Here is a 19353-nt window from a genome sequence, read left to right as displayed (position 1 = left end):
TAAAGTCATACTAAGGAATCATGATGATAATAGAGCTAAAAAACTGTTGACTGGTAGAGAATGCCAAATTGGCATTAAGTCCTCCTTTGTATAATGTACATAAAGTGTAAATAAAAAAAACGTTATAGGTACTAATCAAACTTTTAACACACATTGAAAAATAAAATTACTATGATACTATTTCTGTTTGATATAGTTAACTCATCAAATATGCCCCTTTAAACACCATAATTTAGTTTCAAGGAAACCTACAAAGTATTTAAATGGCCGTACAATTTACCTTCGTAAACTATTCTTGGAACATTGAATACTAAAGTTCTAATGCAATTGTCTTTAATTATTGATGAGCACTTCAAACTTAGAACTAAGTATGGTATACCTTATACCTACTACGGACATGATACTGTACCTTTAGTACGAATTTGCTATATGTACTTACGTTAAACGAAATCGAATCGAGAGCGCGTCCGGAACTCTTATTGGCCGACACCAAAGAACCCACCAATCAGAGCGCCGAACTCGATCGATTCGATCTCGTTAAACGTAAAGCAAACTCGAACTAAAGCCCCTGTTTAGTCAAAGCTTTCGGCTTTTGAGAATTTTCGTCAAAACTCATGGTCAAGCCTAACATTGACTTTTCGATAAAGCCAATTGTCGAGAGGACTAAGATCCTTGGTTTAGCTATACTTGTCTTGTGACTAGGTGCCTACTAGATCAAAGACCTTAAGTAGGTGATACCTACAAAGAAAACAGAGCATGCAAATGATACAGAATAGAAATTATTATACAACAATAATACTTAGTAAACTATTTACAGAAACTCCTGCATAAAATCCGTGGCGGCGCCAACGCCTTCGTGCCGCACTGTTTATTTTCCTTTATGTTTAGCACAGAAACATGTGTCATTGTACATAATGTACTCATACACGATAAACATACGTTAGTTACTTCACAAACCACAAGGTGCGGTAACAAGAATGGCCGAATTGCGGTAGACACCGAGATGGCACGAAACTGGTAATCATGTCATCGTCATGTTTCGTAAAACTTCGTAACACTTCCGGTTTGTAGTACTCTCTTTGAAACATAGTATCCAAAATCTAACCTTTTATTGTATTGACTGTTAAAATGGTTAAATACTCATTTAAATCCTCCATCATCTTCGTTAGGTCTCGAACACTAATTGCCGCACTCAGAGACATTTAATGATAATTTGAACTATTCCTTAGTGTCGATTTTGTTCTGGAAACGATTGCTAAGGCAGTCCTTAGTCCTTAACATTTGATCAGTGGCTAAGTAACAATCAAATGTTTCTGAATGCAGCGGTAAATAGGAAGAAACCTAAATAGATTTATGAGCCCAAAAAGCTTAGTTTGAACTACCCATATCCTTCACAGCTTTATAGATACATTATTATTTCCTTGCAATATTTTTTTGGAAGTAGCAATCTATACATAGAAAGCGATAGAGTTGAATTCATAATATTTGTGTTAAATTGTTTGTTGGAAAGCCGGTAGAAATAAATTGTCTAGCTTTATTTTAGTACTAGAACCAGAATTTTCTAGATCACGCATCTGAAACAGTAACTAGAAAGTAGGTTACTTAAAATATTTTAACGAACTAACTAATATAATAAAGATTTTTTCTGCGTTAAGTTAAAATACATTTTATTTGACTAAGTACGGCCTCACACACTATACATAATTGTATCTTCGTATTAAATATTCGCATGCGGAGCAAATTTAAATCCTAATCCTAATATTAATAAGTTTCATTTTCAATTTCTCCTAGTAATGCTAACACCATCAATTGAAGGCTTCCGCAACACCCCACATGCAGAAAAAACAAGATGGATCTCTTTTACTCTTCGCTTTCCGTTGGGGAAAGATTTTAGTCTTCCATTTCTATTCCCCATAGCCCATGTGTTTTATTTCTATCTGACAGATCGTATCGTTCGTACGTATCGATCCCTAGAGAAGTTTCGTGCTTTGTAATAGTTGGCACTTGGCACTACAGAACAATATATCGCAGTCACATTTCTTTTCAGCAGTGTCAAAGATTTTTCGCTTGGAATAATTTTATCTAGTATTGTTGCATGGCCCGCTTCAACAATTTTAAACATTTAGTTAATAGCTTCTGGATTGTAGTTCTGCTAATCATCTGAGGCATTAAACGAAAGCCGATCTTTAAACTTAATACAACAAATGATCAAATCATTATAAAGAAACCACTTTACTACCAATGACTTTACTACAATAAAGATGAAAGAACATTAAAGAATCTTCAAAAACTATTTTACGACCAAATTAATGACGTAGTGTAAATTATGCGTAAGATAGATAATTCCAAGAGTATCTTCCGACGTGGAGTCCCTCACAATCAGAGACCTTGGATGCTTGCCAAACTATGTGTTCCCTCAATACAGCAGTCAGTGTCATTGGCAATCCTGTGTTAGTAATAGTTTTATGCCCTAGATTTCTACACGACCTGGAATACCTAGTTAATGATTCAAGCACTTTAACTCAATTTCTAGGTATTATGTCTGTAGTAGGTGCTAGATGTTTTAATTGTCTAACAATTAATTCAATTTTCTTGGCACTGCTTGCAGCAATCTACGTTTGCGCTTTTAAAATAACTATTATCAAATCGGATTTTACAAATTGTGTTGACATTTAGTATATTTTTAACACAATTTTATAGCATCTACTTTTACTATCTTCATGGCCCACGATGCTTCTTTATTAGATAGGTCAGTTACGAATTCAGACTTTCCATCTCTTTCAGAATTTATTTGTTTTTTTGCTATATTTTCATCCACTCCATTTAACGATATCTCATTTTAGCCACTATGTCTTCTAATCTTATTTCTATCAACCTTGACAGGTTGATGACCTAGTCTGAAGATATTTAGGACATATTTTATACCTTGTCACACTATTTTCAATCTTATCAACCTAACTTTATCTGATATATTTTCCACGCCAGATTAATGTACTCTTAAAGTCTTACTTCGAGATTCGCTTGCTTGCATCATTTTCAAAATTAAGTAAACAAGAAGCTTTGCAATATTGTCGTCATTGATGTTAGTTTCAGTATTTATGATATTCATTTGTACATTGTAAAGAATTTTGACTCTTTCATCATATAAAAAACTATCATATTCAAGTTTGATTGCCTTCCTGATCGAAGCATGTTAGACAATAAGCTCGCCCCTATAACAATGCAGTAATGGGACCAACACAACACAATTTACGTTATGGTAATGGTTGGTTAATCAATAACCATTATGAACCATGCCAGACCCCAGTAGTCTGGCCCAAATAACCCAACCATAATAATAACAATAAAATGAATAACGAATATTGCTAACAAGTTGATGTACAAGCATTCTGCAATACTGATATCGTAAAAATAGATTAGTATGGCTTCTTATGTGTGTTCTATAATAAAAATGTCCATAGTCACCCTCCTATCGTTTCATGTATGGATACATTGTAGTCTGCAGGCGACGCCCGCGGCTTGATTACGTTATTCAGCTAATTCCACATCATAATGTAATGATTAGTATCTGGAAGATCGAACGATGAACCGTTTCGATTAAGTCTAACGAGTTTTACTGAGTCAGCTACTAATTGAATCGATTTATTCGATGGAAAACATATTATCGAGTGAAATAGAACGATTGCTTTTAGCGAAGTGTAAAATAATTTTACTGTCAATAATAATATGTTATACACATAGCTTTGGTTTCCTAGTTTCGTATAGAATACACCTACCTATTGGAACCACGTGCATGATAGATAAATTGGTTGAGTAAAGCCCTAAAGCGATTTGTGTTAGAATGTTAATTGGAATAATGTTTTGAGGTGTTATAATTAATGTATTGTGTTCAACTCGCCTGTCTGTTTCATCTACTAGTAATTTATTGGCAGTATACAACATCAACTGGTTCTTATTCTTACTATGACAGCTTAAGCCCTAAGGCAAAGAGCGTGCGTACCCGCAGGCATACCTGAGGTATTTGATGATTTAAATAATAGCCAAGTAACTGAACTACTCTATTTACTTTCTACTGATGTTACTACTACGGATTGATGGGTGCTTTGTTCCTAATTACCGTAGCATGACTTTAACCTATAACCTTACTGAGAACTGTTAAACAAAACAGTTATGCTCAAATCTGACAGTTAAATAACTGGATCGAATACATTAAAGTAACATCAAGTGCTAACGATATTTGGAACATTACGATGATCATAGCAATACTAGAGTTGTGATAAAATTAATTATGTACATTTTTATAATAACTATCGTGAGACATACTTAATTAACTAAAAATCACGGTTTACTCACGTAAATTAATGGAGAAAAGCTCTACTAATTTCGAGTCACAGAGGGACTCTTCATCATGATGATGAAGATCTATGACATTATTTTTTATCAGATTTTTAGTTAAATTATTAATTACCTAAAATCTGTCAAAATATTTTGACAAAGAATTCACGATACAATTTGATATGAGAACAACCATATGTTCTTAACTTCCACCCACTATCTAGTTGGAAAAGTAAACCTAGAAGTGTAAACTAAACTGTCAGCATCAGCATAGAATTACAAACGTTCGCTTTACGAGAGTGTGACATTGACTTCCCTTGAATCAGTCGCCGGAAGCCTATGTTTAGAATCAGACATTGATGAACTATAAAAAGTCCGTACTAACATGCGAATATCCGTAGAATCAACTGCGTCGAACGTAGTATAGTAAACGTATTGTTGTAAAGTTTTTATGGAAGCAACTCAGTTAGAACGGGAACTAATGAAATGACTCGGCATTTAAAGACCGTGCGACGACGTCGATGATTGCTTGTTCCTGTCCACTTTATTGACGAAAATCGTGATCTGTACCCTTAGTATGAATCAGCTTTACGTTTAAAGTAATCAAAACAAGAGCGCGATCGGCGCTCTGATTGGCCGGCTCGAAGAAACCAACCAATCGGAGCGACGATTACTTTAAACGTAAAGCAAACTTGTACTAAGGGTGCAGAGTCGCAATTACTTTTCCGAAATTGCGCAACGGAAACTAATTTGAAAAAGAATCTGCCATCTGAATTCGTCATGGTAATGTGACAATTTGTTGTTGAACAAGGCGTGCTTAGTCATTTAAAGATAACTAACACTCTCGATTTAGGAAAGTAACTAGTTACTTTCATATGGTTTCACCCGTTACTCGGCTCCTATTGATCGTAACGTGATGTTATAGCCTATATAGTCCTCGATAAATGGGCTATCCAACACAAAAATAATAATTTAATTTGAACCAGTAGTTCCGCAGTTTAGCTAAAACAAACAAACTCTTCAGGCTTATTAGTACAATATTTCTACTAAGTTCTTCCACATTTATTTCTGGTTTCAAATTCCTCCCACTTAACGTATGTTTGTAAGTCAGTGTGGGAAACCACAGCTGTTTTATATGTTACCAAATAAGCATTATTTGCGGGTCGAGGGCCTACATGTTTGTAGTCACTTCCACAGGTTATCTTATCACTAAGGTATATTTAAATAGTGATATCACTGTGAAGGGTGAACATGTTCCATGTGCGTCAATTTGGAATAACAAATATTTTAGGAAGTAAAAGTACTTACCAGGTTTTTTGTGTTTGAACATTTTTAACCTCTCGTATACAACCTGTAACATAAAGCGGGTGGGTATATATATCAATTGCACAGTTTCTAGATAATATAACAAACGATACGGTAAGGGTTTTTAAACTCATGTTTTCATGGTACCAAGTTATGAATTTTTCAAATCGCGCCGCCGCGTGATTCAAAATTAGGTAGACAGGTACTAGGCGATCAGATTGACATAAGATATGTTTCGTAAAATTAGCGAGAGCCCCTGTAGTGTTGTGACATGTTTGTACGATTTAAAATCAAGAACCATGGGATACCAAGTATTTGGTACATTTTTTTAAATCGTATTTTAAGCTGAAACTTCGTGTAGAGATTCTATTCAATCTGTATTCACCAGCCCTTCTGATGTATATGGGTATTTTGTATAAGATATAATAGAAAACACATTGTGTTTCGCGTGGATGTGCGTTCCGGTATCATCATCATCAGCCGAGAGACGTCCACTGCTGAACAATAACCTCCCCACGTTCCGGTATACCAAGAGATAAATCACATTCAATTGAGAATCTAAGATTGCCTAAATTACCAAACTATATTAAAGACAGTTATTGATAAGTCAGTCAAGTAAGTTAAAAGTCCAGTTTCAAAGATTTTCATCGTATAACTTGAAGCTCTTCTCTCTTTCTGTCGAAATTAAACAATCCACGATTCTATTACTTCATCTGGCTTCGCCAGTTTCTAATATCGAGTCTGATAACACCGGCCATTTTAAATTGCCAGACCTTTATTTCCCTGGGTCGCACACCCGTACAACCGTACATTCTCCGAACCCATGTAATTTTGCCGGCCTGAATTCTGTATGAGGGGGCAAAGCGAATTGGATTACGTAAACATTCATCCTGTGTGTAATTGTTAGAATAACAACAGTTCTTTCATGTATTTTATATGGATGATGGTACATGGAAACTGTTGTGATTGGTTGATTCACTTGTTATATCATTAGAACTTAAAACGGGATATTTACTATGTTTATTAGTCTTTGTGAGTTTCCGATATTTCGGCACTGTTGCAAACGCTATGATCACGGATGAACTGGGCCCAGTTCTCGTTCCCATATCCCGTTTTAAGTTCTAATGATATTACTAATCACCATGTCAGTTTAAAAACTTATATGATTAACTTGTTGTTCTGTCGGACCTACTTAATGAGTCCAGTGAATAAATAAGTTGATTGTAGGTGTTCTATCGTTGGCTGCATTACTTTACTACGTGCTAGGTGAGACAGGGTTGAAACGTTGAAAGTACTTCATTATTATAAGCGCTGAACAATCTAATAAAGTACTTCATCATTATAATCAGCCACAAGAACATACGGCCATTATAAGGAAAAAGGGCGCATCTAAGATTTATGTCGAAATCGAGTTTCGGAATCAGTGAAAAAAGACACATCTGCTGGTATTTTTAAACTTATTTCGACAAAAATATTAAATGCGCCCTTTTCCTTATGGCGGCGTCACAGGTATCCTCAATGATTTCCAGATGCAATAATAAACACGAATTTGAGCTGATTGCTTAAAACTTGTGTCTAAAGGCAAAAGGTGTTGTGAAACTTTACCCGAAATAGAAAAACTCTAAAACTGTAAACAAATCTGATAAAACGTTTCGAAAAACATCAGATAGGGATACACGGGTGATAAATGAGACACATGACTGGGTTTCTCCGAGTGAGTCAACACAACACAGACCATGTCGTGTTTTGTTATAATTATTTCATATCTGATTTTTGTCGTCATCATCAACAATGTTTCTGTCCACAGCTGGACAGTCTTCTTCTCTTTTAATTTTTAGATTAGAAGATATCGTTTCCAGAACATCTGTAAATATTTACCTCACCCATTTTTTTTGAGGGGGGAAAAATCATCCAACTACTGCTCCTGCCTTGGCCGAGGCGACAGGGAGTGTCAAGACTCTTACTGACTTACTCCGGAAAATTTACCTCACCCTGACATATAGATCTGCTAGGGAGTTATTGATCAGTTTCAGTGGAACAAATCTTTCCTATTCGGAGAAAACATAATGTTATGTAAAACGTTTGATTGCTTTTGTCAGATGTCAGTCAAATGGATCCTGGTGTCTCTGATTTGCTTTTTAGGTCTATCAAAGTATTGCAGGGATTTGTAACTGTGATTTTTTTTATTATATCAGCCGCATAGATATCAGTACCCTTAGTATGAGTTTGCTTTACGTTTAAAGCAATCGAAATAAATCGCGCTCGGCGCTCTGATTAGTCGTCTCGAATAATTCAACCAATCAGATCACCGAGCGCGCAATCGTTTCGATTGCTTTAAATTAAACTCGAACTAAGGGTACTGTAGACTTTAAGTTCACCTACAACTGGGAAGTTATTACTACATAATGAATTGAAAAGCGTTACGTTGTCTGCTGCACCTTGGCCCAACCCTTACATAAAACGCACATTGTTATGATATTATGTAAAACTTAGCCTACTTTGCAATGTTATTCCAAGATGTCACGACTGCTAGGCAGTAGGCAATAGATTGTATCGACAATAGTCGACTAGATCACGCAACGGGCTCGTCAGTAAGTCAGTACATAACATAATGGTTTATGCATGAAACTTTGGAGAATTGAGGGAGACTTAATTCATGATTATTATCGCTTTAGTTAGGCTGCAGTCACGTGACGTTTCCTTGTTAACGGGAGGGGAGAAATATACATATCCAAAAACAAACTAATTATAATATTAATTTTTTGGTGTGTGGATATGGTGTGTCCTATAAGTACCTTCTTGAACGTGCATACGAAATGTTGACATTAAAAATGCGAAATGAATAACATCTGTTATTCCTATCCAAATAATAAGAATAGGATATTTTTATTTTGTATTGTATAATCAATATTTTCTGCCGTATGAGCAGGTTTTACTATTAATACGTTGTCATAGAAGTTGGTTATCTATTTTAAGAGAAGTAAAATAAAAATACAATTTGAATTATTTGATTTTATTTTTAAAAAACACCTGGTGTTTATTATTATATAACCTTGTGTTTCTTAAATAATATCTTAGGTATTCTAAAAACGATTTGAAATGCTAATGGCAATCATCGGCAATATTGTTATAAACCAGTATTTTTATCTTTCTTAATATTTTTTAATTTATTTGATAAGAAACACGTGCTAGTCTGTCTTATAAGGTCTAAAGTCCTCGACCCGGAGCTGCGGACTGTTTAGCGAGTTACCGGGGCTCCGGTTCGAAAAGCAGGTGTAGGAACGGGGTGGTTTTTAGTCAATAAGACTGACTCTCTCTCATCTCGCCCAAGGAGTAGTCGTTGGGTGATTTCCCCCCCTCAAAAAAGGGCCTAAAGTCCTAAATAGTATCTGTGCATGTGATAACCACGTGCAAATGTTTACTTTATAACTGATTATGAGTAAAAGCTCTTGTCTCATCTGTCTTCTTGTGTTTCTTGCCTTATCTTAACTTAAACAAGATTATACTTTGACTTCCTCGTTAGTTGAATGATCACAGACACCGAGCCAGAGGGGTCGTATTATCCGGAGCTGCGGACTACCTAGCGGGTTTACCGGGGCTCCGGCTCGAAAAGCATGAGTAGGAACGGGGTGGTTTTTAGTCAGTAAGAGTGTGACACTTCCTCTCACCTCGCCCAAGGCGGGAGAAGTCATTGGATGATTTTCCACCGTCAAATAAAGTTGTGTCGTATTGCATTCTTGGGTCAAGTAAAGCAAATTTTGGATTCGTAATAACACAATCTCGAATTATTTCATGTATTTTTAAGATGGTCCAGTTCAAACTGCATTCAGGAGAAAGAGACAATAAAAATGGCGATTGCCTCTCCCTTATAATGATATTCAGCAGTTATAAGGCATACCCTTACGTAATATCGAGTCGCAATTTCAAAGTCATTTTCTACACAATGCAGAGGTCATAAGAAGATACGGCCGAGTGGATTCACAGCAAACCAATTTTCCTCGGCCAAGAAGGTGGATAATCCCTTAAAAATTAAACTGCTTATTCCAAAGTTTCTTTTGGACTTTTTTCCCAACATCACATAGGAATTCCGACGTTATAAACATTTACGATTTTTCTTTTCTTATTCCATTACTGGGATTGGATGCCAGGGATATGTTTGGGATTCCTTTCGCAGTACTGGATGTGTTATGAAGTGTTAAATACGTTGTTTTGGGCTAAAGAAGATGTGTATCTTTCTTTTATGGCTTCGTTTTCCTTCTCTCCTAACTAAATGTGGTACGTATCTAATGCTATGGTTTATAGACTCCATTATACCTACGCTAAGTAAATATAGTTCTATTGAAAACTCATTTATTTTTCTTTAAGTTACTTAACAGTCTGGCATTATGTTTCCAAACTGTGAAGTTACCATTAACTAAAATAAAACTAAAGACTTCCGTAAACTAAAAGCCTTAAACTAAAAACAAAAAGTAACTAAGTATTATTAATTGTACTGATTCTACCAACTGTTAGTTCACAAGTCGGTGCCACAAATACGGTACTAAACAAAATTATATAAAAAACTTAGTAGCTATGTACTATGTAAGTAAATATAAGTAGTACCGGGAAGTTATATTTTGCTATGGGCTTGTGGCATCGGCTTCCATACCGTATACAGGGTTAAAGGGTAAGTCGACCTAAATCCTTTAAGACGTGATAGTTTACATCATTCCTGACTGATTTGACGCATGGGACCCCGATATCCCAAACTTAACCGTTTTCAAATTATCGGCATTTGCATTTTTTGATAAAATTTCCCATTTTTTGGCTATTTCTAAATTTTTCATTTTTTGTGGATAAATTTTGTTTTGTTTTTGCTTTTTTGTAGTAGATTAGTTGCTTTATTATTTAGAAAACTAAAACTGTAAATAACTGTACCAACTGAGTCGTAGCAGACGATCGAATGTTAAAAAAAGTAAATAAATTTGTGGTAAGTTGTTTTTCTTTGTAAGATATTTAAAAAAAAGTCTATGACAACTGTTCTGCAAATGTACGTTAAAATATCTACAATTCTTCAGCTTTCTGATAAGGTATAACATGATAGGGAATAATTTGAATTTTTGCCAAAATATCGATGAAGTATTACAAGGTAGTAATAAGAATATCGATATTTAAACTTCAAATTTAACTTGAGTCAGATAACAAAATAAAACAAACTGGTTCACTTCACTTCAGAAGGAGTGTCAGGGAGTGGCTTTTTCAGAGTGGAGAAAATCATCCAATGATTTCTCCCACCTTGGGCGAGGCGAGAGGGAGTGTCAGACTCTTACTGACTAAAAACCACCCTGTTCCTTCTCCTGCTTTTCGAGCCGGAGCCCCGGTAAACCCGCTAGGTAGTCCGCAGCTCCGGATCAGGCATCAGCCCTACTGGGCTCCATCTGTGGTGGTCTGATGGCTCTTTGAGGCGCGCGCGGAACGCTACGCGTCGCACACACGGGTCTGGTTCTGTTCGGACGGTGAGCTACCCTTGCTCGCCGTCCGCAGGCCCACACTGGACACTAATTATCCCAATAAGTGGATCGGGAGAGGCGGACCTGTACCGTGGCCAGCTAGAAGTTCAGACCTGACCCCTATGGATTTTTATGTGTGCGCCTCAAAGAGCCATCAGACCACCACAGATGGGGCCCAGTAGGGCTGAAATGCCTGATCTGGAGCTGCGAGATCTACGGGTTACTTATCTAAAATACGAAAATTTCAGGACAAGGAACAGGGTGGTTTTGAGTCAGTAAGAGTCTGACACTCCCTCGCTATTTTTAGGTGGGAGAAGTCATTGGATGACTTTCTCCATCAAAAACCTAGACCACTTCCAATGGTTCTGTAGTGACTTGAACCATTTGGCATTTTGTTAGGTCTTTAGGTCAAGTTAAATTTGAAAAAATCTGAAATATCGCCAAGTATGAGTCGGTTATTAAAACCTAATGTAGGTGTAAATTCATACGATGTTTTGGAACTAAAACAAAAAAATTATCTATATCTATCATGTTATACCTTATCAGAAAGCTGAAGAATTGTAGATATTTTAACGCACATTTGCAGAACAGTATCTTACAAAGAAAAACAACTTACCACAAATTTATTTACTTTTTTAACATTCGATCGTCTGCTACGACTCAGTTGGTACAGTTATTTACAGTTTTAGTTTTCTAAATAATAAAGCAACTAATCTACTACAAAAAAGCAAAAACAAAACAAAATTTAGCCACCAAAGACAAAACAAGGGAGAAATAGCCAAAAAAATGGGAAATTTTATCAAAAAAGTTAAAATGCCGATAATTTGAAAACGGTTAAGTTTGGGATATGGGGTCCCATGGTCAAATCAGTCAGGAATGATGTAAACTATCACATCTTAAAGGATTTAGGTCGACTTACCCTTTAACCCTGTATACCCATACCAGCCGAATTGAGAACCACCTCTTTTTGGAAAGTCGGTTAAAAACTGATTTCACTAATATAAGTTTTTCAACTGACATGGTCACTAACACTTACATTAGAATGACGGGATATTTATCAGTTCATCCGTGATCATGGCGCTTGCAACAGTGCCGAAATATTGGAAACTCATAGACATTAATAAACATGGTAAATATCCCGTCTTAAGTTCTAATGTTAGTGATTTCACTAAAACTAAATCTTCATCAAACCTTAATACCAATAAATCCATGTCTCATTATAAACACGTCGGCAGAACAATATAACGCATTTAGAACCTGTCCAGAAGTAAAATTAAAAAATAAAATAAGCCGCCGAGAACATCATTAAGTTGAATGTCATAAATCATGGCAATCCTGTTATGCTTTTAAGAGCCTTTTTATGTATTTTTTGTGCGAAATGTAGTCATATTATTACGAGATGATTTGGCCGACATTAGCGCACAATATAGATGGACAAAGATACTGCCCCGTCATACTGTCTAATGGGAAAAAAGATCAAATAAGTGCAGAGTCTGCGCTACGAAGGTCAGTTTATTGTTTGTCAAATTTGAATTTTGGCTGCGGTTCGGATGAGCGAAAATGGAATAGAATTTTTCGGTGCCTTTTTGAATAAGTACCTAGATATTAATGACTATTACTGATTGTCTTTTAATAAACTTGTCAAAAATAGGTAAAAAACAGATTAGGAAAATGTTACCATTAATAAAATCAGCTGTATATCGTCAAACGTTAAAAAGTCACAAAAAAAAAAAAGTATTGTAAGTACTAACCTAACCTAACAATTAAGAATGGAAATTCTAATATTGATCTTTCCGATAGTTCAAACAGTTACTATATTTGCCTAACAAATATTTTATGAAGTTTCTAAAAATGGAATTAAATTGATTCTTATTTGTAACCCTATTTTCACTACTGTAAAGTTAATTTTACTAATGACAGGACTTGATGTTACAACGTCAGCTACCAATTTACAAATTGAAATCGGTTCGAAATTCAAATATTAACTTATAATGTAGAATTAATAATGTTTTATTGTTTTTTTTTTATGAATGGTAAGTGACAACAATAGTTTATCTATTGTTCCATTTAATTTGAATGTGGACTCCGTATCCTGACCGATTTTGACATTACCTACACTACACGTGACATAAGGAGCAACATGGCCGCTTCATAATGAAAAGTGCGGTACTTATTCAATGACCAACATCCGTGGTGATTATCTAAATTTAGAACTGTAACAGTTTTATTTGGCTCACCCACATGTCTACTGTCAATGAAACACTGCATTAGCACATACCTATCTCTAATTATATTGTTAGATGCAGGTATTCATCTATAACTATAGTAAATAAAATATTTTATGGTACAATTTTGTCTTATACATTTCTATTTTCTATCTAACCTTCTAACAAAAGAAACCACTACTTAAAAAGTGAATTTGACTGGAATATTTTAATACTTACCTAGTTTATTTAGGGTATCATTAATTAGTTCCTCTAATAGGGCTGTTTACAACACACCATCACCAAAACTAACAATAAATTATCGGCATTACCAAGTACTAACATGAGTCACTTGATGTCTTGGTAAATAACACAAGTCCCTCAAAATATTCCTACATACATAAGTACCTATATACCTACTAAAGATACATAGGCATGTGGTTTTTAGTGTGTAAATATGAAATAGTAATGTGACATTAATGTTTTTGTAAGGACGTGATAATTGGTCAGTTTGGTCCGTTCAAATAGATGTCCTTGGTGTGTGTTTAGTGTTGACTTTAACGACAAGTACCAATGTGACTTTTTCCGAGTTATATGTGGTAAACCGAGGGTTTAAGACGCCCGCTTCTTATATATGAGGTTCGAAATCTACCATCAGCAAGTAACAATGTGACTTTTTCCCAGTTATATGTACTATCTAAGATTATTTAGAAACCACGATGTCACATAAACGGTGAAGGAAAACATTATGAGGATACCTTGGGCTTATAATTTCTAACTATAAGTTTGAAATCGCCAACCAGCATTGAGCAAGCGTGGTGATTAATACTCAAACCTTCTCCGTGTGAGAAGAGGCCTTTGGTCAGCAGTGGCCACTTATAGGCTGTTGATGTGATGTGTAGTGTTTACTTACCGTTTGTGTTTTTGAAGCCAAAAGATGCTTGAACTCGATGTAATAGACTTTTTACTGTAGAGATCGACTGCAGCGTTGTAGGTCGAGTAGCTACTTATGTATGTAATTGCCAAGCGAGGGGTCTCGGGTTCCGGTACGGGCAAGTATTATAAAGGCTCTTAGCGTTTTTTTCCCCAATATCAGTGGTCAGTGATAGCTCGCTGCTTCCACTCACACATTTGGAATTATGTTCACTGTATGTTCACTCTCTATTCGTACATGAGACAGCGAAGGTGGATTTTACATTGGAAATAATAAACACATCTGCCTGCTGATTACAGGTCAAGAGCTAAACTAATTAGTTCAGTTCAGAAGCAGTTTTCCATACTTGTGTGTCGACCGCAAATTATGCGAACTAACTACTTATGTAAAAGGCTTAAAATATTTAAAAAAAACTTCTTATGTGACTATAGAATACTGCATCGGCTATGTTAGCTAAACTAGGTAGGTTTGTTTATTCTTGATCTGCCACCAGCTTAAGTACCTAGCCTTTCGTACGTTCGTGTTATGTGTACAGCATAGAGCTACCTACCTATTTACCTTCGTCTTCAAAAACACATAAATCATTATTCTTCAAAGATTAGAAAACGATAACAAATTACCTAACAAACGATGTTAAACACACAATTTTAACGACAGACGATAAAATGTAGTTTCCGTACCGTGTTTACTGTCTATCGATTATTATTATCTAAACTTTGACACGAATCGAGATAGTGATCGATTAGTATCGATTAATAATCGAATTCATATCGAGTCGCGTGCGCTTCGAATTTAAAATAGGTAATTTTTACTTAACACTTCGTGGTTAATTTACTTTTTACATTTTCCGACGTGTGTTCGTGACTACAAGTGCTAACTTTTTTTTTGAGTCATCAAAAAAGTAAATCGCACTGTAAAATACTGCGAAATCACACTGTTTTATTGAAATTGTGCCTGTACTATGTAATGTTACATTTGTATTTATTTAACTTAACATTGCAATAGAGCAAGTTTCGGGTCCGCGTCTAGAGTACGCCAAACGAACGTCCAAAGTACGACAAAAGACGTATCACCTATTGCCTAAGTAGAGTTCGGTGAATGTCTTAACATATTCATTATAAAATATATTTTTTTACAATTTGTAATCTCTGCTCTTGTTTAAGAAAATATCATTTTGTTATTTTCATCTACCCCATGATAGTAAGAAGCCATAACATATCCTTATAAATCTCATGTCTCCAAAAATCTCTACCAGATATTTACACAAGACACATTATCTAATCCGGTTTTTTTTTGTTACAGATATCGCAGTGAACTCCAGAAGAAACAAATGAATTTCGCTAAAACGATTGGAATCACTCACATTGTTACCTAGTTCTAATATGGCGGTAGGTCGTAGAAACGTCAGTATGATGCGGTTAGGACGTTGCATCGCCTTCCTCGCTGCAGCAGCATTCCTTCTGCCTTTCACCATCCTGCTCATGGTAGCAGACCAGCAGTACAACCTCACCTACAGCTCCAAACGAGTCTTCTATCAAGAGGTTAGTTACTTTTCTTTTTTGGCAAGTTTAAACTTTATTGGGATGGTTATAAGATCCAAAGACATTTGAAACTGTCTAAAATCTAGGATACGTTATGTTTAAATTAAGGTGCAAATGATTACGTCAATTTTGACAGGGAGCCTTTTTGGCTTCAAAATATAAAATGTTATATTTGAAAGATATAAATATAGGTCTGCACAATACTAACAAGACTAAACCACTATAACACTTCTCTGGAAGCCACGAGTTTCTGCATGAACTGGTTGACACGGCTGTTGATATCAAATCTTCTAGAAAACTCTGCAGCTAAATTAAAAAAGAATAAAACTATAATAAAACTACAAATACAGAAGAAAAAGCAACGAAATTCCTAAATGCTTTCTGACTAACTAAAGAAATGCATTACGTAACTAGGTATTAAATAACTGCCAAATATTCAAAAGTATTCGAACAAATATTTGGTTATACATTTCGTTGTTGTGTGTTTAAAGTAACGAGTATTAGCTATAACTATTCAGATTGTGTCAAGATGAACATCACATAACACGTCTACGCGAGTTCAAGTTCTCCGTAAGACCATTGAGTCTCGAACTGTACCCTTATTTCGAGTCTGCTTTACGTTGAACGAAAATAAAACGAGAGCGCGTTCGGCGCTCTGATTGGTTGGTTCAATCGTGCCGGCCAATCAGAGCGCCGAACATGCTCTTGTTTCGTTTTCGTCACGTAAAGCAAACTCGTACTAAGGGCACTGGATTCAACATTGTCATTGACCCGAAACAAACAAAGTGTATTCAGGTCAAATTTCTTCTTTTGCAGAGCGACTTCTATAAAATTAATGGAACATATTACGCGCCTTTAACTTCAACTAATCCGACCAGGACTAAGGTAAAAACATGTTCGTATACACACAGCCGAGCCAACAGTGAAGGCAGACAGTGGGCTGCTCGTTGTTGGGACAAAATCGTGTCTTACTCTTGGTAAACTTGTCACCAGCAGTACTTCTGAACCAGTACGACATTCAACATGTAACTACTCTGTTGTTGCGGATGTCCATACTATCCATGGGCTTACCATCAGGTGATACTGCTACTAGTTTGCCTGCTATTCCATAAAAAAACATTTCAAAACTGATGTCAAATGTTCTTATAATATTACCAAGGATAACACACGATTTTGTCCCGTCAACAAAGCCCTCATTCCCTCTGTTTGCCCGAACTAACACCGCACCCCACGCTTTACTTACAGAATGTGATACATGCAAAGGTCTAAAGACGGCTGTGCACGACAAACAAACAAGATTACTCATCCCTGTCGATGGGAGAGCCACTGAGCACCTGTGTCCCAAGTGTACGTTTTGTAGATCGATTTACTACTTCAGTAATGAATAATCGATTGAATTCCACCTTACCGATTAATCATCAAATGATATTCATCTTAAACTCCAGTACCGTAACGATTAATCGATTGATTTCCATTTTATCGAGTCAATAAATGATATCGATACAATCGATTAATTGTTTAATTACATCTTTGATAACTACATAACTTACTCTTGGGGTGCTGTAGACATGATTGTGACTTTGACAGTTACTATTGAGTTTAATAGTCTCAATAGGATTTACTTCGGAACTACAACTAACTACGAAGCAACTAATTTAGATGTAAGATGTCATGTTGAATGTTAAACCTGTGTATTACTTGCATGGGATGGATTTGAAGATTTAGGTTAGAAATTAATCGATTAAAATTTGGAAGTAATCGATTATCTATACGTTTTTAGGTCACATGTTTGTTACCCAGTAACATAGTATGCGAAGATTCGTTTCGCCACGCTTGTTCACAACACGCGAGCTTTAAAATACGATGCTACTTCCCACTCAATCCATCTTATGTCGATGGTCGTCATAACCTCAAAGCGTTTTTAACTTATCGATATAAATACTTGTATCGATATTAGTGGTATCGATTTTATTTCGGAAATGTTTTAGCTCTCTGATGTTTGGTAAGTCTTTGTGTTTAATGGTTTCATGTAAGTATGTACTTAGTATTAGGATTTTTTAGGATCGATCTTCAAATGGGATTTTATTTGACTTTTCCTCAAATCAGCTGAGACTTGAAAAAACATTTATGTGTTATTATAACTTTCGTGAGACATACTTAATTAATTATTATGTTATTGGCTTACTCATGTAACTGTTTGACGAGGAACTCGACTAGTTTCAAGCCATGCTAGAGGCTCATACTCGTCAAACAGTTACGTGAGTAAGCCGATAACATAATAATTCACATTTATGTGTTTGACAAACCGATAATGAGGGACTTTTAAAAATAATACTGAATTTTAACAAGAGTAAATTATATCTACAAAAATATGTTCTACGTAGCTTCTGGGAAGCTACTACCTATACCTACTTCGTTAAGTTTAAACTAAGCCATATCATTAGGCGTTCCTTCTAACATCATTGTGTCTTCAACTCATGTGTTAATTGGATAACTGTACTCCGTTCGACTGACCATTGGTCTATTATATTAAGAACAATAATTAAGTCCAGTCACGCAATACAACACCTTATAAGGTTGTATTTGGACTTTTTGTTCCTTACTAGTTAAAATTTTGAGTGCCGGTATATGAAACATAATAGAAAATACATTGTACGACACAAATACACTAATTAAAGCTGCGTTTCCGTACACCGCGAGTTAGCGGTCAATGCAAGCATTGTGTAGACAATTCTGGCCAGGGCGAGTTATGCCAAGTTCTTGTCAAGAAAGAGTACTAGAGCTTTAAATGTCAAAACTCTGACTATCTTATACATCTCTGATTAACAGTGAAGGAAAACATTGTAAGGAAATCTGGGTTTATTATATCTAATTACAAGTTTGAAATCGCCAATCCGCTCTGAACAATCGTGGTGATTAATGCTCAAATCTTCTCCGAGTGCGAAGAGACTTTTGGTTAGCAGTGGCTACTTATATATATATATATATATATATATATATATATATATATATATATATATACCAAAAGCGTTTTCGCGCTCAGGAAAGAATTGAGCATTAATCACCACGATTGTTCAGTGCGTATATATATATATTATTACATGACCAGGTTTAAAACAATTGAAATGACAAGTGGTGGGATTCAGGAACCCAAACTAGGAAAACCTGTACTATGGGAAGGAAGGAAGGAAGTTGTTGATGATGATGAGCTTATTTTCTACTGTAGGTACCTTCTGAAATTATCTTACTTCTGAAACTAAAAACAAGCGGTATACCTCATACCATTCAGATATTTGTTTTTGATAGCACTCTAGCGCTCACTGCTCACTAACGACGGTCAGAGATCACTATCTTTTTTACTACAGTAAAATTACCATGTAAGTGGATAACGTATTATTTCCGCCGCAAATTACTTAAACTAAACTGAATGAATAAAAAATTGAATGTGAATGACACTTCTTATTATTTTACACGTTACACGGAGAAATGCGTAGGTAGGTACCAATTTTCGCCGTTTAATAAGACTATATACTTACTTGCATAGT

General features: G+C 35.6%; 1 protein-coding gene across 3 annotated transcripts in view; it reads left to right on the top strand.

The window, feature by feature from the left end:
- Positions 1-19353, top strand: part of LOC118266339 (carbohydrate sulfotransferase 11) — a 63963-nt gene that overhangs the window by 8848 nt on the left and 35762 nt on the right. For 2 of the 3 annotated variants that reach the window (XM_035579750.2, XM_035579749.2), the window contains exons 2-3: positions 15570-15808; positions 16625-16693. In XM_035579750.2, the coding sequence (XP_035435643.1) occupies positions 15650-15808; positions 16625-16693 (228 nt within the window). In that variant the 5' untranslated portion in view covers positions 15570-15649. The remainder of the gene's footprint in view (positions 1-15569; positions 15809-16624; positions 16694-19353) is intronic. The other variant, XM_035579751.2, reaches the window with a different exon arrangement.

Source organism: Spodoptera frugiperda, chromosome 7, assembly GCF_023101765.2.
Source record: "Spodoptera frugiperda isolate SF20-4 chromosome 7, AGI-APGP_CSIRO_Sfru_2.0, whole genome shotgun sequence".
In the NCBI taxonomy this organism is placed as follows: domain Eukaryota; kingdom Metazoa; phylum Arthropoda; class Insecta; order Lepidoptera; family Noctuidae; genus Spodoptera; species Spodoptera frugiperda.
This window is presented reverse-complemented; position numbering and strand designations above follow the sequence as displayed.